The sequence below is a fragment of the Musca autumnalis genome, unplaced genomic scaffold, assembly GCF_047663935.1.
Source record: "Musca autumnalis isolate F117 unplaced genomic scaffold, ASM4766393v1 scaffold_2, whole genome shotgun sequence".
Taxonomy (NCBI): Eukaryota; Metazoa; Arthropoda; class Insecta; order Diptera; family Muscidae; genus Musca; species Musca autumnalis.
Window position 1 is genome coordinate 63,541,375 of NW_027411755.1, and position 24,656 is coordinate 63,566,030.

The window sequence follows — 24,656 nt, forward strand, 5'->3', positions numbered from 1 at the left end:
GGAAGGATAGACGTGGCTAGATCAACTCAGGATTATGATTAGATTTTTTCAATGTTTTTTCATAATGCGCGCCATCTATAATTCGTAATTGACATGTATAGTGATGGTAGTTATCTGGGAAACAATATTTTACTATTCTTAGGAATGTTATATTACAGCTACTTCGTTATGTTACAGCTACTTGATAAAATCTTCAACATGTATAAAATTGGAAGGCATACTAAAACGTGTGACTAAGTCCATCATATTTTGTAGGCAATTAGGCTATAATCAAAAGTGCACCGCTAAGATGAATATTCAGTTGACCTGTCATCAAACAAATGTTACGTCTGTGCAAACGACTCCAGATTTTATCCTATGATTATGATTTGTTAGGAGAAGGACATGTAATAAATCCCCTATGCTATTGTGGAGAGAACCAAAGACATAAAACTGTAAAGATTGAACATAGTGCATAATGCAGTTCAATTTTACTATTAAACCATAGATGGTATTTGTGAATAACAGACAATTAACAGAAACAAAAGCGTACACCAATGTGAACTATGTTAAATATAAAATAATTCATGTCACAATATTGTAACATCACATTATGTTAGACCACCAGCCCCATCTACCGATGTATAGTAGCAATGGAAATGTCCCATCTTATTGTATTATATGTCTTTGGGGTAACACATATTTACATCCAGATGGCTTTTTATGTCTTTTAGGTTCGTGCCATCTGTAATTCAAAATTGTCGTAGGAAGTGATGGGTAGTTTCCTGAGAAAAATATTTGACTACTGGGATTCTTGTATTTTCTGTAGCATATTTTCAGGCAACAATTACAATTTTAACACAATTTGATAATTCTGGGATGTCCAGTTATTTCCCAGAATTGTCAAATTGTATTAAAAAAATTTGCTTCAAGTAGAAGAATTTGAACGAAAATTGTCCTACATACCTGATATTATCCAACATTTACCATTGAATGCATGTAGTAATGGTCTATAGACGGTTTTAATAAAAAATGGTAAATTACTTAACATTACCCAATTGTGAATTCCTTTCAATTTCCTCATATCCACAAAGTATAAATTAACTAATCCATGTGAAACTAAACAAAGAAATCAACTTGGAATTGTGCAAAAAAATGATTCGTAATTTAATAAATCCGACATGATTTTTTACTTAGAAAAAGGTGTTGATTTCATTGTAATCACCTTCATCATCATCATCGTACACAAGAAACACGCAAATGTGAAGTGCCAAAAAACCGAATTCTTGTTCACAAAAAATATATTCAAAAAACAATATTCATAACAAATGAACGAATGAATGAAAAAAAACTTACAAATGCCAACAGTTTTCCACTGCTACATTTGCCTTATATTAAACCTGTCAGTGACTTACTGACTTTAATACCGAAAAGCAAAAACTAAGGAGAAAAAAAAGCGGCAGAATTAAAACACCAGACAGATACGAAGAAATACAGATCACCAGAGGGAATGAACAAAAAATCAGCTTAAGAAAGAGTCAAAAGGTGAATGAATTGTAATTTAATGGTGGTGGCGGTGTTGTTATTTCCCAGATTATGGAGCTTTATATGGCGATGAGAATGGTTGGACAGACAGCCAGCCAGCCATCGATGATGCTATGCTGGTGATGATGAAAATCTTGTGGCAGAAAAAATGTTGCACTAAAACACGCAGAAGTCAGTAGTAAGTAAATGTTACACAATCGTAAATCATTTCAATGCACATTGCTGATTTCAATGATTTCCAACGAACAGAGAATTGAGTTTCTTTACTTCTTTGGTGGGAAGACATGCCGTTGATGTAATTTTTATTTTCCATGACGTTCTTCGTTTTCAACGCCAACCCCTAGAGATTTAACGAGTTTAACTGTATTTCGATGCATTTCTTTTTCATTTCGAGATTAATCACGTTATACTGAAGTGATAATCATCTTTTAAGGTTTTCTAGTTAACTTTTTTGCAGTATAGGTTTTATTTTCTTCTTGGTTTCTTTTCACAAAAAAAAAAAACTTCTTCATGTTTGCAAAAGTCAATGTTCCCTTAAGAATTTTCACTTTGAATATGGTATGCGAGCTTAAAGAAAAAAGTTAAAAACATAAACTTACCTTAAATATAAATTGTCCCATGTCAGAGGCACGTTCATTGGCTGAACCTGATGCTCTTTTAAAACAATGCAGATAGTCACGTGTCAAAACAAAATATCTGCAAAAAAAAGGTAGAAGAAAGAGAAAACAACGCATGAATAACTAGGATAAAGGTAAAGTTTGTTTCGTGTGAAAATATTTATGAGATTATGCCAAAGAAAGCTGTAATCAAATTTAGAAGAATTTTTGCAGGTTTGGGGAATTCAAAACTTTTTATTTGCCTGTTAAGGAATTGGTTGTTCAAATTAATAATATTTTACAATAATTGAATTTTGTTTATTTGAGATAAGAAATACAAAATTTACTGTGCCTAAATGTATACACCATAAGCCCACACAATTTTTTACACCTAAAAGTAGGCTTTATTTTGAATGTTACAACACAGAAATACGGTGGGAAAATCCAGTTTTGCAGCACAGGATTCAATTATACTTTTAATATTGTTTTACAATATTTGAGGATTTTTTTAACGTCGAAAAAGTTTTGGAGATTTAGGGAATTAAAATTTTACTGTATTTTTCTGTAATAATTTAATTTTATATGTTTAATATTGTTTGTTATTAATTGAATTTGTTTCATTGATTTAGGAAATAAAAAAAGTTGAATGCCTACATATAGTCACCAGAAACCCACACATTTCTTATATGCACCTAAATGTAGGCTTTATTTTGAATTACAGAACAAAGGCAATTAGGGCAATATACCCCATGTGAACAATTTATTGTAAATGTTACAGCATAGAAGCACGGTAGGGGAAACTAAGATTACAATTTTAATACAAGTTTTGGCATTTTGAAGCCTTACCGTGGGTGACTTGAAATAAAAAATATATTAATAAAACATTTAAAACAAAATATTAATAAAGATGTTTTATATTATATTAAAAAATATTAATTATTTTTATAAATCAAAATCACATCACCCATCCATAACCACCCACCCATAAGGCCATAAAACACACATATGTACATATGTATGTAGATATGTATCATAAACCACATCAAATATGTGTGCCAAAAAACGCCATCATAATAAAGACGTAGTAATAATTTTTTCAGCCCAAAGCAATAATTCTTCTTTTGCTCGTTTTTTTTTTATTTCTTTCAAATCGTTTTATGAATTGTTAAACAATATTTTGTATCGCCTGCTATTAATGTCAATCTTATAAATACTATAAAGATTGCGATGGGGTTTTGCTGGTAGCCAAAATCTACAATATATGTACATATATGTGATGACCAACTACATGGATGATGGGCTACGAACAAAGCGAAACATGTGTTCGTTTGTAACAAATTTTCTGAATAATTTATTTTCAGTTCTGTTTTTGGCAAACAGGAAGCAATTATAACATTTTGTATTTGTGTTCATATGTAGAAGGAGATGGCGGGTATCATATTGCTGTCATACTAAACAAATAACCGAAATATAATTCAGTTTGCAATTTTAGTCATGTAGGCAACCATTGGATTTTTGCTTTTGAGAAATGTTCCTAATGATGACGAATTCATTTTGTTTGTAGTTTGTTTAGGTTTTGAAATGACCCAGAGCAATAAGCTGTGCCAAGTTTGGTATTAAATAATATGTAATAGGAGAATTTTTCTATGGCAGTACTAAAACTTCCTTTGGTGAAGCATAGAAGAGCAGAAGGATGGTTATACCCCTTTTTGAGAAAAAGAGAAGTATGAAACAACAAAAGTGTGAAAAATAGAGAATGAAGGTCGAACATTCTACAAAATAGGATCATGATATGCAGCATCATCCTGGTTGTCGAAGGAGGACTTAGTTCGTAGGAGGTCAAGATAATTGTAACTCTGCTGCATAATAATTGATATGATAGAAAAGTAATCCGTACCTTCGGGGAATTTTGTATGTATATTCATTAAAGACGGGCGAATGAACATGGCTAGAATGACTCAGGATTTTATCCTATGGTTATGAATTTTATCCGACGGAAAAACAAATTTAATATACCCATAATGCTATGGTGGAAAAAATCAAAATATTAGCAATCAGATAACTCACAATGTCTTTTATAAAGTGCGCCATCTATAATTCATAATTAACCTAAACAAAGATATATAATACAAGAAGAATGGACATTTCCATTGCTAGTATATATCGGCAGATGGCGCTGGTGGTCTAACATAATGTGATGTTACAATATGGTGACATGAATTATGTTACATTTAACATAGTTCACATTGGTGTACGCTTTTGTTTCTGTTAATTGTCTGTTATACATAAACGCCCTCTATATTTGAATATTAAAATTAACTCGATTGTGCATGATGTCCAATCTTTACCATTGTATATTTTTGACCTAAAGCAGTGTGGGTAGTTGTCTGAGAAAAAATAGTGTACTATTAGGATTCTTGGGAATGTTATATTACGGCTAATTCGGTAGACAAATGTACATAACACCTTCAAAATACAAAAAATCGGGAGGCACCTTTATAGCTATAATAAAACGTGGGCCTAAGTCCATAATATTTTGTAAAAAAAAAATTTTATGATTATTGCGATATGTAACAAACGAGAAAACAAACTATTTCTACCTATAATTTTATTATAATTTAAAATTGTAAGAAGTATTTACATAAACAAATTATAGTAACCTTAATATACCCTTCAAGCTATGGTGGACTGTATCAAAATGTCTTCTTCGAGATGGCCTGTCATGTCTTTAAATCCGCGTCAGGCGAGAGAGGGTCCACGTGCGCTCATTTAACGTTGCCCTCTCCACACACACAATTCAACCCATTGAAAAAGCATGTACTTACACAATGACACCCCGTAAAGTATGCAATAAAAAAGTATGGTGCCTGACGCTGCTTCAAATAAGGCGCGTCATCTATAATTCACAATTGACATGAGAACTGTTGGTTTTTGGTCTAAGAAAAAGTATTTTATTCTTAGAATTCATGTATTTTATGTAGCATATTTTCAGGCAGTCGTTTTAATGTGAAAGAAAAAATAAGGTTGCTTGTAAATTATGGAATAGATATGCCAGTGTAAAAGAATAAGATTGGAAAATGCATTTTATGTCGATGGATTACCAGCGGTGATGAGTAAATAACTGAAGCCTATGTTCAATGAAAACAGGGATATTTGGTTTGGGATTGAGAGGTCTATCATTGACAATCTCGTAGAGAAGGCCCAAGGGGAACAGATTGATTCTTACCATCAGTTTGAACGGTGCTCTAAGTCATGTCTGAACTTGGTATCCCCGGAAAGGAAAGAAATCTATCTGAAGGGTTCACAAATCGTAACGTGTGATTTTTTAAACCTAGTTAGAAGAAGATTATGCGCGATGTGAATTGGATTTTTTAGAATATCTACAACAGGCGGGTTTTGAGTGCCTCCTAAAGAATATTTTTCAAACGAGATTCAAAAATAGTCCAATAGTCTTGGATTCTAGGAATAATTTACTGACCAAGATGCAGAAATATTCCTACAAAGGTTCTTGGATTTTTAGTAATATTTTCCAGAAGAAGATACAGGAATTTTTCTCACAAGGTTTGTGGATTTTTAAGAATATTTCCAGAAGAACGTTCAGAAAGGCTCGTTGATTTTTAGGAGGGCTCGTGGATTTTTAAGAATATTTTCCGGAAGAATATTCAGAAATATTTCTGCAAAAGCTCTCGTATCACACAAGTACCATTGATTTTTAGTAATATTTTCCAGAAAAAGATTCCTAAATATTCCCAACAAGGCTCGTGGATTTTTAAGAATATTTTCTAAAAGAAGTTTCTGAGAGATTCCTCACAAAGCTGAAAGAAGATTTTGAAAAAACAAGATTTTTCAAAACAAAATCAGAGATAGTCCTGTAGTGCGATTCTCTAACCAATTTTTGGAGTTACCGACAAAAATCATTAACATTAAAACGCAAAATCATGAATGAAAAAGTCAAATAAATGTTGACAGCACTCTTGCTATCGGTAGAACTTTACGACTACTGTTTATTCGTCGCAAACTTACCGACAAATATCGTTAATTACTGCAATTATAAGCATATTAATTTTACCGATTTTTCTCGGTAACTCAAAAAATGTGTTAGAGAATCTCACTGCTGATATGTTTCGACGATTTTTAAGTATATTCAACAAAAAGTCTCGTGGATTTGTAACAATATTTTCCAAATTAGTTCCTACAAAGTCTCGTAGATATACAAAAGAACAAAATAAGATTTAAAAATTTTAACCACAACGTTCGTGGATTTTCAAGAATATTTGTCAGAAAAAGTTCGAGGGCTTTTTAAGAATATTTTCGACAAGGCGAATCGAAGAATACTGTCTGCAAGATCTCTGAAAATTTCCCGTATTTATATGAATATTTCATGATGCCACAAGGGGGTTTCAGGAAGACACAAGAAGTGCAGAAAGACACCTAAAAAGTTCCTTGGTTGAAATATCCTCCCTGATGTAATAATTCCAATTCGAATAATTGAAATATCAATTTTGGTGTATAACTCCAATAACACTTCCCGGCACAATTTGTACCAAATAACACTAGGATTCTTTAGATTACGATTGTATAATATTTTATTAATGTTACTTCACATATTCACACAAGACTTTACTAAGCATTCAGCTTAACACCACTAAGTACAACGCATTACGGAACTTAGGTTACGTTGCACTTCTTTATCAACTGACGTTGTTATTCCGCGGTCTGATTTACAATTAATTCAACTAACTACTATTCTTCCGCATTTATACTCGCTCGAGGAACCTCGCTATGCTAGGAACCTCAATCTAGGATGTTCTAAAATGATCAAGCGAAATATCAATCGATTCGCAAACACACATACAAACAGACGGGTGGATGTAAACAAGAAAATCGGGCATAGGTACCCAGCAAACCAAATGTCGGATGTCCGACACGTCTGAACAATTTCGGAAGCAACGTCGTTCAGTTTTCGTTCCGATTTCTAAACGATTTTTCGGAGCGGAAATAGTTCAGATTTTGTACCGATTTCGTTCCGATTTCGGAACGAATGTCGGAAAGAAATTTCCTTTCCGAATTTCCCAAGGATTTTCTTCAGATTTCGTTAAGAAATCGGATCGAAATCGATACGATGTCGCTCCGACATTTCGTTCCGAAATTATGTCAACCACTTCATACAACTTTCGTTAAGATATCGTTACGAATTCGGATCAGACATCGGACGTATCGTCCGAATTTTGTTCCGATTTCGTTACGATGTCGGTACGAATGGTTTGCTGGGTAATAACCACGAGAGAGAAGAAGAGGTTATAATGAATGACGTACCAATGTAGAAAAATAATTAAACTAAAACTGAATTATCAAAACAAATATGAGAGAGTAGAGTACAACAAAAACAATGGCAAAATAAACATGTAAAGTATTGAGAGAATTTTATGCGATAGTTGTTGTTGTAAAATTGATTCAAATAAAGTAAATGCTTAATATAAATTCGCTTTAAAATTCAAATGTTTAAATTAACGCAAATTCAACTAAATTTACTTAAATTTACTTTACCTAAACTAAATTTACTTTAGCTCAACTAACTTCCGAAAACCTCGCAAAAATAATGGAATTATCAGAAACCCCATGATTTATATTATATACATTTTATAGGCGTCAGGACTAATAAATTTCAATTGCTAAATCTTTACAGAGGCTTCAAATTTTAAAATATGTAATTCAATTCTTACATCTATTCTTTAAAATATATATATGTATGTTGTCCATTTTCTACCAAATTTAAATCCAGTGTTTTTATATAAGCGCCTAAATTTAAGCAAGAATATTAATATTATTAATAGTAGATACTAATGCCTAACTTACTAAAATTTAGAAGGAATTTAATTTCGATTTAGTGCTGATATCGACAAATTTTACACACGTGTTCTCTCCTTTCTCTCTCCACACCCACACAATTTAAATAATTGAAGAACCATGCACTCACAAGCAGATGTTATCGTAAAACACCTAAATGTATACTATAACTTTAAGCAGAATTGATTTTAAAGACTGTCATATTTTATTACTTAAAATATAACATACGCCTTGTGTCCAAAATGTTGGATAAACTATAATTCATAATCACATATTGAAATATTAAAGAAAAGCTCCTAAATGTAGGCAATGTTATAGTTCCCAAATAGCACTTCTAGCTTTAAACCAGCGATAAGCAAAAGGACGCACCCGAGCTCTCAGAGAAACACACAACTCATATAATTGAAAAACCATGCACTCAGGCATTTATAGCTCCCTAAAGTATGCAAAGAAAATTATAGAGTCCTCGCCTGTTTTAAATTCATTAAATTTGGTTATATTCTTTTTTTCACTTTTCCATACATTCATTCCAGTCCTTTGAGGCAATCTCTTATTATTTCCTTTTTTGATATCATTGGCATTCATTTAATAGCCTCTTTGTGGTCTCGTTGATTGTTACTTTCAATTATGCTTCATTATCTGCTTGCTGCTTTTCGTTCGTTTTTTTAATATTCTATTCTATTATGTGCTACTGAAATGTTAACATCGTTCGTCTTCCACATCATGTGGCAATGTGGCAGGCAAGGAATTTATCCTTGAAAATTGGAATACAAAGGGGAAACAGAGAGAAAAAACAAGGAGCTGGACTAAAAGCTAAAAAAATAGTCCAGACAATGTGATTTTATTTTTTGTATTTCCTTGACCTGTCAAGTTTTTGTGGTCAGTTTCCTTTTTTTTGTTCTACAAGAATTTCAAATTAATGTATCCCTTCAAGAGTTTTGTAGGCAATTATGAAGCAGTTTTTCGATGCATAAGTTATTATTTAAAAATTCCTTTAAAATTTAAACAGTAGCTTCTTAAGTCACGAAAACCATGTTTCGTTTAATCTTTTCAACGGGCCCTGTTCTTGGCCAAAATAATTAATCTTGCCATATTTTTTGGGGGTGTTAACACACATTTTTATGTTATTCGCCATGTGTTAGACTGTTAAACTGCCCAAATCTTCGTTCCATTGTGGTTTTCATTAAAGTTTAAACCAAATTTATTTGGTCTGCTGTTTCCCTTCTCTACCATGTTTGGTTAAGTGCCTTCAGGCCATTTCTGCCTGTCTCTCTGTCTGTATTGTGTTTTTTAATCTGCTTCATTTCTGTTTTTTTGTTTTCCAAAGAATAAATGACATGCCAAACTCTTTCAAAAGTCAATGATTCTAAAATGGCTAAAAACACTTAGTCAACAAAGGGAGGCAGACAGACAAACAGACAGTTGGGGCAGTCTGAAAACTACAATGAGTTTTGGGATGCAATGGAAATGAAACATGTCTAAAGGCGACAACTATAAAAAATATCTTTACAAAGAGCCAAGTGTTGTTTGTCATTTATGTTGGGGAGATTCCGGCACATGGAAGCTATGGCGCTCAGACAACATATCATCATTGCAAATGTATGAAATATGACTTTACAATGTCAGTGAACCTCAAAACCGAAGAAGAGGTGCGTATTGTGTAATTGGTCAGGCGAATGGAATTTAAGGTGGTGCAGGGTATTGCAACATCATCGAAATTATTACGGCGGAAATCAAATTTTATTGAATTTTTTCGTAAGGGTATGGGTTAAATCGCAAGGTTGCCTCTCTTACCTGTCAAGTGATCTTGTGTGAGAGATTGTTTTTGTTCAGCTTATCTACCTAACAAATTTTTGGGATCAGAGTCAGAATGACGGGTTTTAAGACGGGTCTTAAGACGACTCTTATAGAGAAGTTTTTCATGGCTGATACGTCGTCGCCTATATTAGGCTAATGGTTAATTTAGCTACCATTAAAACTGTGATGTTGTTTGGCCTAGTCGAAGTCGGACATTCAGCATACAAGGCGGCTGAGCACACTATTGCACACACTTTAGGCATGTATACATACATAATATTTATTTATTTGTTAATTTATTTATTTACTAATTTGTTTATTTTATTAATTTTTATTTTATTTTATTTTATCTTATTTTTTATTTTTTATATTATTTTATTTTATTTTATTAATTTTTATTTTATTTTATCTTATTTTTTTATTTTTTATTTTATTTTATTTTATTTTATTTTATTTTATTTTATTTTATTTTATGTTATTTATTTATTTATTTATTTATTTATTTATTTATTTATTTATTTATCTGTTTATTTATTTTCCTATTTATTTATTTTTTAATTTATTAAATATATTTAATTTTTTTATTGTTAGATGTTTTATATTTTATTTAGTAATATATTCAAATATTTAGGGATCTTCAATGTGTATTGCCTACATTTAGGCGCCAAACCAACACATTGCATTGACATTAATTTGCATACCATTCATCATCGACGTTTTAACAACTTTTTCGAACATTTCAATCTTTCAACAATCTCTCTCAGTTTCACAATTAGGCATCATCCAATATTTTAATTTGCAAAATAACATTATTAACTATTGTTGTGAATTCCCACAAGTTTGAAACAATTTTTCGCAACAAAATCAACACCAAAAACCATTAACCCCATTTGTTTGATGACGATGCAACTCAAAACAAACGAAGACAGGCAAATCAATTACAATTTCCATTTATATCAATTTTGCAAATGAACTTTTTGTGTTCAGTTTACCAAAAAAAAAAAAAAACAATTTAGTGTGATGGCGGCAAGTGTCAGCAACGAGCGGAGAAGAGGACATGATGTGGATGAAACAATTTTTAGCATGTATTCATTAATTATTTAAAATAATTCACTTAAAACTCGACAAAGAGTAAAAAAACCAACGAGAGAATGCGAGACACGGCAACAATGAAGTCAGACAATGGAAATGTCCTGTAGTGAAATGGATTCACATATCCAACACACACATAGGCACACACGAAAACAAAAAAGAATCCTTGAACACACGTGTCTCTCAACATTTGGCTGATACGAGGTCAAATGTACGGGGCCATTGAGGACATGCATAGAGAGACATATACACATCCATGCAAGGATATGTTTGTATGTGTGGCTATACAGACTAAAGCCATGTAGTTGACCTGTCAATTATTTGTCACCAATTAAAATACTAAAGTTTGAAAAAATACACAATATATTCAGGACATACTCAGGTAGAGTAAATGAAAAAAAACCTACCAACAACACAACCCCACCCCCTCTACTTTCCCCTTAGAATGCATGGAAAAATGAAAAAATACCGGCCAGCTAGTATGGCAAATAAACACTGCAGCACGCATTGGTCCTCCCATGGATTTTTGCATTCAGCCTACTGACTTCCCTGCTTGTGGGTGTATAAAGTCATCTTTCCATTCGCCACTACCTTACATTTTTATTTTAAAAAAATTTTATTCACTCTGTTGTCCGATTATAATTATTTACAATGCCATCATGGACTTACCTTTCTTTCCAACGTGAAAACAAACGATCACGTTGCTGCCATAAAAGGCCGCGTTTAATTGGACCCGTCATTGAGGCTACCGGTATACGTCCTGCCAACAGTGATTGCTGTAAATAGAAACAAAAGGGGAGAGAAAAATGAATAAATTTGATTATAAATATACTTAAATTGAGGGCAATTTTATGTTATGAATAACATGGCCGGTCGTTCGGGTCGGCCTAAAAGGCTAGCAAAATGGCAAATTAATTTTTTATTCATAAAATATTCAACGAATGGTTCGTTGGTTGGTTGCTATGATAATGGAGTTTAAGTAGAACTTAAAATGCGAATTTATAGTTTTAAGTAATAAATGAAATAATAGTGGGGAAGTTTTTTCGCTGTAATGTCAATTTCGTGGGGTTAAAAGTGTAACAAGCAATAGTCTTGATTGACTATAAACGAGTGCCCCCTGGGTTGCTTTACCAAATGCATTATTTCTTAGAACTAGGCAAGAGTTTGATTATCATCTTTGTTTTAGCCAGAGGCCAATGCAGAAACTTAAAGGAGAATATTTTTGAAAGATTTTAGAGGACCTACAGGAAATAATAATCTGTCCTAATATCAGTAATGTTTTATTGTAAAATTATAGGAACAAAGTAATATTGAAATAAAATTTAAATACAGTTATTTGTTGCTGGTGTTTATAATACATTTAATCATTGTATTTTCAGAACAAAATCATAAACAATAAATCAGAACAAATAAATCAGAACAAATTATAAACAATTCCGCATCCCCTTTAAAAATAAATGGAATTCACTTACAATATTTTTTACTTAATGATGAATTTGAACAGAATGACATTGAAAAAAATTTTAGATAAGTTACTTATAAAATTAACTCCCATTATAACAAGTTTTCTTTTGATATATTTTGGATTTACCGAACAGATTTAGAGCGTTCCGCTTAACTTAAAGTTAAAAGTGATGATTGAATTTCAAGGAGGAGCTTCTTGGCATTAACTTTCAATGTAAAAATTATGTTTTTAATGCCTCCAAATGGGTTTATTTTGCGTTTTCAAATCCATCAGATAATAAAAGAACACATATAATAATGGCCCTAATTGTTCTAGGAATTCGTTTTAAAATCAATTATTTCCTTATCAACGATTTAGGAATTTTTTAAATTAAATCAATATTTAAAATCTCAATCTATTATTTACTACAATGTAGAATAATGTAGAAACAGAAGTTGGAAAAAATTTTAAAATTTCACTTTTGTGTTCATATTAACGTATTTGTTATATGAACATATTCTACATTTTAATAGTTGCTCTACAAGAAGCCCCAAGGGAACAACACAACTTTAAGCACAAAAAAAATTGCTCTACGAGTTAATTTAATTCGGAACAGATTGTTGAAATTTTAGTCATTTTAGGAACATTGATCTAAATGGTAAAGTGATATATTATAAACATCAATCTCCAGGGATGCCAACTGTTCCGAGGTAAAGATCGATACAGCCACATACGCACCATAGGTCTGTAGCTATTTTTACTTTAAAACAGTTGACATTTCTGCTTAAACAGTGTTTTTTGTACGTCAAAAATCACCAAAAGTTGCGGGAAAACCACCAACTTGGCACCGCTGTCAATCACTGTGTTATGAATGAGTTTGGAACGATATGGAATTAAGCTGTTTATGAGAAATTTTAAAATATTATCATCAGTATATTTCATTATTATTTTCGAAAAGCAATGGAATTGAAACACATTTATATCTTTCACTTGGTTTACCCTTATAAAATAGTTTGTTATATGAATTTATATATTAAAGAATTTGAAAGAAAGTGAAATAGAAATGATTTTAAAATTAGAAACTAAATTCAAAATTAATATTACCCTTTTACGCACTAGTTTTGGAACTAATTTGACTTGAAAAAAATTTCAGCGGAATTTTCAAATTAAAATTATTATATAAATTGTTTAAAAAATAGTACCATACTAAGAATTGGTTGTTGAACGAAGTGGAATTCTAACAGTTTTTAGTTGAATATTGAAATTGTGTATGGATATTAAAAAATATATATATATTATTTCTAGAATGTCACAATTAATGCACCCTCCATCTTATGGAATCTGAAATTTCAGTTATTTTCACAAAATTAGTTTTGAAAGGAAGTGGAATTGAAGTATTTTTTTGTGGAATTTAAAAACTTTATAAATATTTCGAGGTCATGAAAAAGATTGACTCTTCATCTTCAACAATTTGAAATGAAATGAAATTGGGAAAATATTTATTAATATTATTTTTTTAATTATTAGTCTTTACGTGAATTGATCTTAACATCATTCTTCTTCCTTTAAAAATGAATTTGGAATGAACAGAAATTGGAATTTGTAGTTTATTCATGTCAGCCAAGAAGCATTAATTTTTATGAAATTAATTTAACAAAATTACTAATGAATTAAGAATCAGTTTGGAACGGAATGGAATTGAAACAATTTCAAATTATTATGTACGTCTCTATATATTTTACGATGACTTTAAAAATTTTACGAATATTCTATGATGAATTAAAATCGCATACTTTGAGTTCTTGCAAGCATAAGGACAAAATAATACAATCCCAACAACTTACGGATTTAGAAATAAAATCAAATTAGAAACAAGTGGGAAAAGCGTTAAGTTCGGTCGGGCCGAACTTTTTATACCCTCCACCACAAATTTCCGCCATTTCGGTGGCTTAATGTGGCCACAACCTTCAAAATACCGAAAATCGGAAGTTACCGTTCTATGGGGGCTACATGATGGCGCGGACCTATACCTACAAATTTCTGGGGGGAAGTTTTATACCCCCAACGAAGACTAAATACCAAATTTCGGACATGTCGGTGTGATAATGAGGCCAAAACCTTCAAAATACCGAAAATCGGGAGATATCGTCCTATGGGGGCTATATCAAAACGTGGACCTATATAAACATTTTATGGTAGAAATGTTTCTACGCCTCTGGAAACACAAAATACAAAGTTGCAACCGATTCTGTTGTCAAATGGGACTAATACATTCAAAATATATTAAAATGACGCGTACTTTATATGGGACCTTATATGGGGGCTATACCAAAACGTGGACCTATATAAACCAACTTCAGTAGGAATGTTTTTTGGCCTCTGGAGACACAAAATACCAAATTACAACCAATTCGGTGGTAAAAAGGGTACAAATATCTTAAAAATTCCTTAAAAAGACGACGCGTCACTCGTCATTCTGTATGGGGGCTATACGAAAGCGTGGACCTACATTGCCCGCTTTCAATACCATAATTCCTACGTACAAATAATAGATTTTCCCAAAATGTCATCCACCTACGTCATTCCGTTCGGAAGGTAGAGTGATTTCCACAGACGGACAGACGGACGGACATGGCTATATCGATGTAGAATTGCACGCTGATCAAGAATATATATAGTTTGTGGGGTCTACAATGATTATTTCGAGTAGTTACAATCGTAGTGACGATCTTAATATACCCCCATCCTATGGTGAGGGTATAAAAATGTATTAAATTTCATTTATTTGATTCATATCAAAAAATTTTTATGTGAATTGTTTTTAACATAATTTTTTGCCTTAATAAGGAAATTGATTTGTTTAATTAGAAACTTCATTTATTTCAGTCACAGTAAACTATATTCAAATTAATAAAAAAATATTTCTGTGGTATGAATTAATTTTGGAACAAATGGATTTGAATTTTATTGTAAAATTAGTTTTATCCACTAAAAATTGTAATGTTATTTGTAGTAATTTATGTTCAAATTTGTTTATCTTCCAATCGATTTATTTTTTTCCGAATAGAATGAAATGGAATTGGTACAAATTTACAACTTTGCACTTATATCATCTATATACATTTTTTAATACGAATTTATTATGAAATGCAACTATTGTTTCAAAAACTCGTGTGGAGTGAATTGGAATTGAAACACATTTCGTTTAATTTCACTAGAGAAATCATATTTATATGTTGATATTAATTAAAAATGTTGATTATCTGTTCAATAATGAACTTGGAACGAAATGGGAATGAAACATAATATGTCGAAACTTGCCAGTTTATGATTTACGTAATTTAATTTATACACAATAAAAAAACTTTTTTGATACGAATTTATTATGAAATGCAATTATTGTTCCAAAAATGTATGTGGAATAAAATGGAATTGAAACACTATTTTTTAAGTTCACTTTGAAAGCCCATATTCATCTATGTGTGCGTTTTTATCAAAAATGCAATTAACTGTTCAAAAATTAACTTGGAACGACATGGTAATGAAACGTGCTGTTTGTCATTCATAAACATTGTAATGCTAGTTATAACGATTTATGGTAAAATTGGTCTCGTTTGAAAAGATAACAACTTCTTTACTAAGAATGTGTTATGAAATGCAATCATTGTTCCTAAAACTGATGTGGAGTAAAATGGAATCGAACCACATTTGTTGAATTTCACTTAGAAGAACCACGATTATGATTAATTAACCGACAAATAAATCAAAAAAAAAAAAAAAACAAATTATCACGTCAATAATGAATTTGGAACGAAATGGTACTGAAACATACAGTGTTAATATCAGTTTATGATTCAATTCATGTTATAATAAATTTTTCTGCAAGGTTTAACCAGCCTGCTATTACTTGGTAACAAAATAAAAATGATATTTTTTTGACCAAATTAACATTGTGAATTGCATGTTGTGAAATTAATTTTTCTGCAAGGTTTATCCTGCCTGCTATTACTTGGTAACAAAATGAAAATGAAACATTAATAAACATGTTAACGTTCCATATTAAATTTCTTCTATAAAAATTCTAACTCACTTAAATATTGCTCTCCATTCGCCTTTCCTTACTTAACATAATTTTTCTCTTAGGCGGTCGACCACATGCCTTCGGAGGAGCAACAAAAACATTAATCATTTGCCTTGTAAACAACATCAGGCTCATTATGCGGTATTCAGTTGGGTTTAAGATTACTCCCCTTTAATAAACGTTACCACAATTCTCCAAAGACATTAATTACGGAGAAAATAAAATACTTCAACCAAGCCAAAACATTAAATCTTTAATAAAAATATTTTTTAATAGAAGTAAAGCTGAGAGAAAGGAAGAATTTATATCCTTGCTTGTGGTGGGAATGATGGCAGTGGCGTAGGGAGGCATTGCGCAAGGCACATGATAGCGAAGGCATAAAGGTTGCAGTGAAATGAAGAACACATATAGCCTAGCCTTGACAGTGATAGTTCCATTAGTGCCATACATAGTGTTCTTTAGGGGATAATTAAGACTGCTACGAATGAGGCTTTGATAGTCCCTATAGTGGCGTAGTGTTCCTATGTATAAGACTAAGACTCCCATGAATAAGGGACACTTGTAGGTCAAGCTTTCAGCAAATATTCTCTGAGGTAAATTGAGAGAAGTCTCCCTGGTCCCTTCACTCGACCTACGTCAATGTTCTGTTTTGCGCAAAAATATTTTTAAATAATAGCAGCTCATTAAAAGACCTTTGTTGAGAGAGAGTGAGCAATAAAATATATGTGCAATATTTCCATAAAACATAACACATGGGATATGGAAACGTAAAATATGAAAAAATGCCTGTTGTGGTGGCCTATGGAAAATATAACGTAAAAATATTAAAGAAATATTTCACTTAAATAAGGTAATAATTTTATCTGTTCGTATAACAAACAACACGCATTTACGCATTTGTTACCAGCCTGCCAGCACTAGCCTATCACCACACAAAGAAAGAAAGGAACGAAACAACAGTGTGTAAAAAGCAAAATAAAATGTTACAAAACATGTAATGGTTATAAATAATGGTTGTTGTGCCAGCCAGCCAGGAAGGAAGAAACAGCGACCAAATGAAAAGTGGGTTGGTAATTTTATGGTTTGTTGTATGACTTAATTTAAGACATTTGTTAATGAATTGCAGTGAAGTGAGGTATAACAAATTAATGTTTAGCAAATTTAAATGGTTTTTTATTTACTAGAAAAAACTTGTTCCATTTCCATGGTGTTTCATAAGAAATAACTATAAGAAAACTAATTTAGATTAAATAAATTAATTTTAATAGTTTGCAGAATGACATAAAAATATAAAAACTACAGCAAATGTTTCAATTCCACTATGTTTCATTGGCACAAATTTTTAAGTTTACGAATATTGAAAATATTCCAATCTATTATTTTCAATGAAAAATATGCAACCAGTGATGTTGGCGACATTTCCTGTGTATTTCAGCAGTGTAAAACATCTCTGGAAGTGGTGTAGTAAGACCGCCGTTCGGACTCGGCGATAAACAGTAGGTCCCATGTTATTGAGGCAATATGAATCGGGGTGCACTTATTGATATGAGAGAAGTCTCCCTTGCAACCCAATCTACAAATGCCATATTTTCATTTACCATTTTTATCCCAATAAATTTAATAACATTTAACAATTTGTGTTGAAACATTTCCCAAGAGCTCAATCTCTCTCTTATTCCCAAAAAAAAAAAAAAAAAAATCCGAACACCAACTTTAACGAATCATGTTGCAGTAATTTAATAACACTTTTGTTGCAATGCTGTTGTTGATTAAAACATTTTCATGTCAGTGACCATTGCAAAAGTTACGTTTTTTCACATTACATTCAATGATATTTTAATTAAAAACAATTGCAGCAAAATACAGTTATATGTACCGATATATTTAATTTCAAGTGATATATATAAAAAACACTTGAATGATATTGCTGTAATAACAATTATTTTATTAACCAGGCTAGTTTGGGGTATTAAAGAGCAACACTCATACGATGATATCCTCTTATGACCAGTGTAGAGAAAAAAATTTAAAAAAATTAAAAATAAACTAAAATAAAAAGTAACTGCTGCTGCTACTGCAATTCAATTCAAGTTGAACAGAATGTTGTGGAATTTACGTTTACTAATAAAATTTATGAATTCATAAAAAGTTTTTTATTTGTTTTTTTTTTCATTTATATTAAACTTGGAGTGTTTGCCTAACATGGGTGGCTATGACGTTAAATAAGTAATTAATTAATGCAACGTCGGTAACAGTCAAGTTATACTGCATAGAGTGGAACCCCGTTAGGCAAACAGGTGTCAACAATAAAAGTGGATTTTTTAAAGAAACCAAAGACAAGTCTTGCGGGAGGGAATGACGAATGATCAAAAATTAATAAGGTGAGCCCGACCTTATGTGAAGTTTGGTAATTCTCAAAAAACTCCCGGTGGGGTATTTTGGGAAACAACATATTGACCATCACAATACAATTGATCCAGCATTCATAGATAGAATCCGATGGAAAAACAATTACAGCCGTCCTGAAAATCCTGAGTAACGAGAATAAAAAAGAAAACTTCGCTCCCGAATTATTCCCTCTCTCACGTAAATTATGTATCATTAACCGATGAACCTATTGTGAGCAAGCTAAATGAAGTTCAGCAGCTGAATCTCCTGCAGTACCAATGGATTTTGCTTTTGTGGAAAATTGTGGCTTTTTGTAGCATAGCAGACGCCTTAAGAGTTTTTCTATAGCAAAGAAGACGCTTTAAGACGTCTTCTGTAGTACAGAAATTGCCTTAGGAAATATTATGTAGGATAGAATAAGTTTACCATGTCTTATGTAGCATAAAATATCCCTTAAGGGGTCTTCTATAACATAGAATAAGCCTTAAGACTTATTATGTAACATAGAAGATGTCTTTAGTGGTATTTTATAGCAAAGAAAGCACCTTAAATAACTTCTTCAGAATAAGTGGTCATTTCTAAGGATAGAAGATATTTAAGGTGTATTCTGTAATTTGAAAGACGTTGAGGTTTCCTGTAGAATACGGCCTACTGACTCGTTGTCAGAATACGGCTTACGAAGTTTTTACAGAATAGAAGTCGTCTTGTATGGCCTTCTGTAGCATAGACGATGCCTTAAGAGGCGTTCTATAACAAAGAAGATGCTTTAAGAAGTCTTCTATAGCACAAAATGCGCCTTAAAATGTGTTCTATACCATCGGAAAAGCCTTAACAAGTCTCCAATAGCCCAGTAGAAGACGGCCTACTGACTCGTTGTCAGAATACGGCTTACGAAGTTTTTACTCTGTAGCATAGACGATGCCTTAAGAGGCGTTCTATAACAAAGAAGATGCTTTAAGAAGTCTTCTATAGCACAAAATGCGCCTTAAAATGTGTTCTATACCATCGGAAAAGCCTTAACAAGTCTCCAATAGCCCAGTTGATGTCTTACAATGTCTTCTGTAGCATTGAAAAATCCGTAAGAGGTCTTCTATAGCATTTAAGACGCCTTAAGAGGTTTTTTATAGCATAGAATACACGTTAAGAAGTATATTATAGCATAGAAGAAGTCATCCTAACACATCTTAGTTCATTTTGCAAAGTGCTCATTTTGGTTTAGTTCATTTGAATGAAATAGTTTGATGTTTCAGTTCAATCGTTCATGTTTCAGTATGACTCAATAAATTGTGTATCCATTGGTCCTTTGTTCACTCCTTGAGTTCATTAGAGTTGTGTAGTTCCGGAACGAACTAATTGTGCTATAGAAGACTTCTTTGGCAAAAGGAACTAGAAAGATCGATCCGCTCCAGGAACTATATTTCCCAACTCTAGAGTTCATAGTAAAACTTTTTTGTGGGACTAAAAATAACGACTTTTACAGATCTAGTTCCGTTGTTCTGTTCGGTGAATCGTTCAGTTGAAATAGTAAAACTTTTTTGTGGGACTAAAAATAACGACTTTTACAGATCTAGTTCCGTTGTTCTGTTCGGTGAATCGTTCAGTTGAAATAGTAAAACTTTTTTGTGGGACTAAAAATAACGACTTTTACAGATCTAGTTCCGTTGTTCTGTTCGGTGAATCGTTCAGTTGAACTAATCCGTATGTGAACTACACTATACAAGATGATGATACTCGAATTGTGATTGGTTCTATTCTTTGCCAGTAAATCAAAAATGTTCTCCTTCAGTTCATAATAAAACTGTTTTACAGGACTAAAAGTATTGACTTTTACAGATCTACAGTTGTTCTGTTCAGTGAATCGTGCAAATGAACTAATTCGTATAGGAACTACACTATACGAGACAATAATAATTGGCTTTGAAGATATATTATTTGTCACTCCATTAAAATTGTTTTCTAAATCGAGAATGTAACCTTTTTTACAATTGCAAAGGGAAAGAGAGGTTATGAAACCGAAGACATTCGTATATTGTTTTTGGTGAACCATTCTATTAAACGAGTTCTTTCGTGAACTCTACACTACTATGATTGAACTAGATTAAATTTTTTAATACATCTGCAACGATTTTCGATAACCAGAATATTGAAAAGAAATTTTCATTGGTTCTTTTCGGTACATCGTTAAATTGAACTAGCTCACTCGTGAACTACATGATCAACTATAGATAATTTCTTTCTCCTAGATTCTCTCAACAGTCCAATGTGACTAGAATCTACATTCTTATATCCCATTCCTTGTGTTATGTCTTTTTTTTAAATTGAAAGACTTGCTCAGTCGCCCGTATGAGAAAATCCCTAAGATGAACTAGCTTGTCCGTAAACTACACTCACATTCCATGGTTAGTTTGACAAAATCCAAGAGCACTAAAGAATTATGCCCTGCTTCTAAATGGCCTAGACGATCTCTCAACGATCTCTCAACGATCCAGTGTGGCAATAATTTTGTTTTTTGAATTCTTAGCGATTGATGATGTCCTTTTCAAGGTTGTAAGTTTTGTTGCTCTTTTCAATGAATCATTTAATTGAAGTAACTGATTGGTGAACTATCTAATAAACTCTAGGACATTATTCTCTGCTTGTAGTTGGCCTAGGCCATCTCTATTCTATGCCTCGGCTGATGTTTTTATGAAGTTGAAAGGCAGTGCCAACCGATGCCGTGATAATAGAGCTAGTCAGTCAATGTTTTCCGTAAATTTATAAATTTAACTAGCTCACTCGTAAATTGGTTCGTGAAGTATCTAATCGAACAAGAGCATTTTTATCTACGTCTAGTTGGTCTAGACCATCTTCCAACAGGCCAGTGTTACCGAAATTTCCTCAAATGATGTCTTTTCCAAAGTTGAAAGACAACGACAGACAATGTCGATCAAATAAAAACATAGTTAAGTCGCTCTTTTTATTGAATCGTTTAATTGAACTAGCTTGCTTGTGACCTACACACTAATTTCTATGGTGAGTCTGGCAACGACTAACTAGGCGTTTACACACAGGCAGTATTAGCAAGACAATAACAAAGTTGCAAACCATTTTCACCAATACATTCATACTTTTCTCTATACATATTTAAAAAAATTATAAATATATTTGTGAAAAAGGTTTGTATTTTTGCTATTGTCTTGCCAATACTGGCATTTGTAAACGCCGGGTCAGGTCATAAAATTCGGGTAAAAAACTAACTTCAAACGCCTTTTTCAGTCGCTCCTTTGAGTGATTCATTAAATTAAACTCATAATTAGCACTGAGGATATTGCCTCTGTTTAACGCGACAACAATTTTGGTTTTTGCATTCTATTCTTCAAATGAGCCATTTGGAAAAATTAAAATATAAAGAAATAGTTCAATCATTTTTTTAAGTGGATCGTTCAGTTGAACTAGCTCTTTTGTGAAGTACACGCTACTGGAATATTCGTGATTGGCCTCTCTCTCTTTGGAAATCTCCCATGCATGGTTATGCTGATAAAGACTAGGAGCATGATATCTTATAGCTCACATGTTGAATTCTAAATAAAATCTGGGTTCAATGTCTCTTTTCAATGAACCGTAGAATTGAACTGATTAGTTTTGGAACTACACTAAACGATTTTTCTATGTGCAGAGCGAAGCAAAATCTAAGTTTGTGATATTTTATAGCTTTAATTAAATATTTCACAAAGTTGAAAACCACAGATCAACCAAGACAAGCAAGTAAAAGTTTCAACCCATTCGCTCCTTTCAGTGAATCTTCCAATTGAACTAATTTGTGAACATCTCAGTTTGAGGTTAGTCTAGACCAGGAACGCGCTGTCTTTGCAAAGAAGTATAGTGAGGGCGTCCACTGAGTTGTTTTTGCATTTGCTTCTCTCTCTCTCTCACGTACAGTGTACGTGTACATAAACAAACGATGAACATCATGTGGTTGTTGTTTTTTTCACCCATGCATACACATATGCTGTAATATTGATGGAAATATTATGGACGACGCTGGTTTAGACGACATTTCTCAAAGGTTTGCCTTTGCAATTGTGAAAAAGATTACATTCGCGATAAAAAAATGTTAAAAGACAACGACAATAGATTGCGAGCAAATAAAAGTTAGTGAGTCGTGCTTTTGACCTACTCTTTTGTGAAGCATAGACTACTGGAAGATTCGTGATTGACCAAGACAATCTCTTCGTGGCTATGCTGACATAGATTAAGAGCAATATATCTTTTGGGTCAAATGCACAAGTTCAGTCGCTCATTTCAGTGAATCGTGCAATTGAACTGATTAGTTCTGGAATTACAAATTAATAAACTCTGGTAATCTGTTGTGTCTAGATAATTTCTCCACGGCCAGTGCTAGGAAAAAAATAAGAATCCGATATACTATGGCTTAAGTGATATATTTCTCGAATCTAGAAAATCAAGACAAAGGCCGAGTTCATTAGCTCTTTTCAGTGAATCATCCAATTGAACTAATTTGTGAATTTCTCATTTTGTGGTTAGACCAGACAGAATTTCTCAATGGTCTGATCATTAAAAGCATTGGGGAAAGGTCTCGTAAGCCGTCTTGTTTAAAACTTGAATAGATAAAAATATGCGCAGGCTAAGATGATAGCGATGGGTTCCAATTGCTTAGGAAAGGGATTGGCGCAGAGGCTTACAAGAAGCCTCCATTTACTGGATGCGAATTAATGATCCAGGCCATACAGAAAAACTTCTGTCAGGTCAGTATTTTTCGGAAAATTGTCATTCCGAATTATAAAATAATAAATATAATTAATAGATGAGAACAATTTTGGATTTTCAAGAAGCTTAAGTGGACGATTTGAGCCATTTAAAAGGATGAATGTGAATAATTTTCCAGTTAGAGTCATGTGGGGATATTGAGAAGGTGGATAATAAAATTCTTGCTATTCCTATCTAAACCCGCAGATATGTGTGTATGAATATATTTAACTAACAGAAGTTGAATGAAGTCATTCACTTCGGGTTTTTTATCTTTTTTATTATTTTTTAAATATACATATATGATTTATGGCAATCGACCATTTTTTACACTGTCTCTTCCCAGCTACATTCTTGTTAAGTGTTTATTAATTAATATGCAATGTATCATTCATTCATACCTTGCTTTTAATGTTTCTTTTTTTTCGTTTGTTTATCAAGTTGCTCACACACATATGTATATTTTTCCCTCAACATCGGTTTTATGCTACATGTTGGTATTTGCGGCTCTACACATCATCTGGACTTAACACAAAAGCCATAAAAATCCCATTCATATGAAGAGGAGAATGATCAGAGTTGAGTTTTATGATTTTGTTGACTACCATGTTGTTGTTTGCTGTTTTTGCTATTTTTGTTGTTGTTATTGGTTGTTGTCTACTTTAGTCTAAAACTCATTCCCATTGTAGGAACAAAAAAGTATAGGCCTATATTGCAACATGGTAATAAATGGATAAAATAATATCTAAAAGCAGCAGACAACAGAGTTCCCAGAGTTTTTTTTCATATTTTATTTTCTTATTTCATGTTTCATACATACAGGCTGCAAGTGGTTATATACATTTAGACTTATATTAAAAAGTCGCTTGAAAAAAAACCCGTACTGAGCTCCTCTAGTCATAATGGCAATAATAATATGCCTGGCAAAGAATAATAATTCTATGAGGAAATCCATGGCGGGAAAGCTGCCAACTTTAGTAGCCCTATAATACTTAATACTACGATGTGATATAGCAGTAGGAGGGGCGCTAGAGTATGAGTGGTAAGTACTTAGATTCACATCATCAACATGGTTATTCTGGAGCAAACATCTTGTTGGCATTATGATTACGTTGATGAAATTGCCAAAAAGCAACCAAGC

General features: G+C 32.4%; 1 protein-coding gene across 7 annotated transcripts in view; it reads right to left on the minus strand.

Moving 5' to 3' along the window:
• The window catches only part of LOC141394003 (uncharacterized), a 698,389-nt gene that overhangs the window by 487,836 nt on the left and 185,897 nt on the right, over window positions 1–24,656 (minus strand). For all 7 annotated transcript variants that reach the window (XR_012410231.1, XM_073967718.1, XM_073967720.1 and 4 more), the window contains 2 exons: window positions 11,526–11,632; window positions 2,124–2,220 (listed from right to left, as the gene is read on the minus strand). Coding sequence is in view for 6 of the 7 variants with exons in the window: in XM_073967718.1 (XP_073823819.1) it covers window positions 2,124–2,220; window positions 11,526–11,632 (204 nt within the window). In the remaining variant the exon portion in view is untranslated. The remainder of the gene's footprint in view (window positions 1–2,123; window positions 2,221–11,525; window positions 11,633–24,656) is intronic.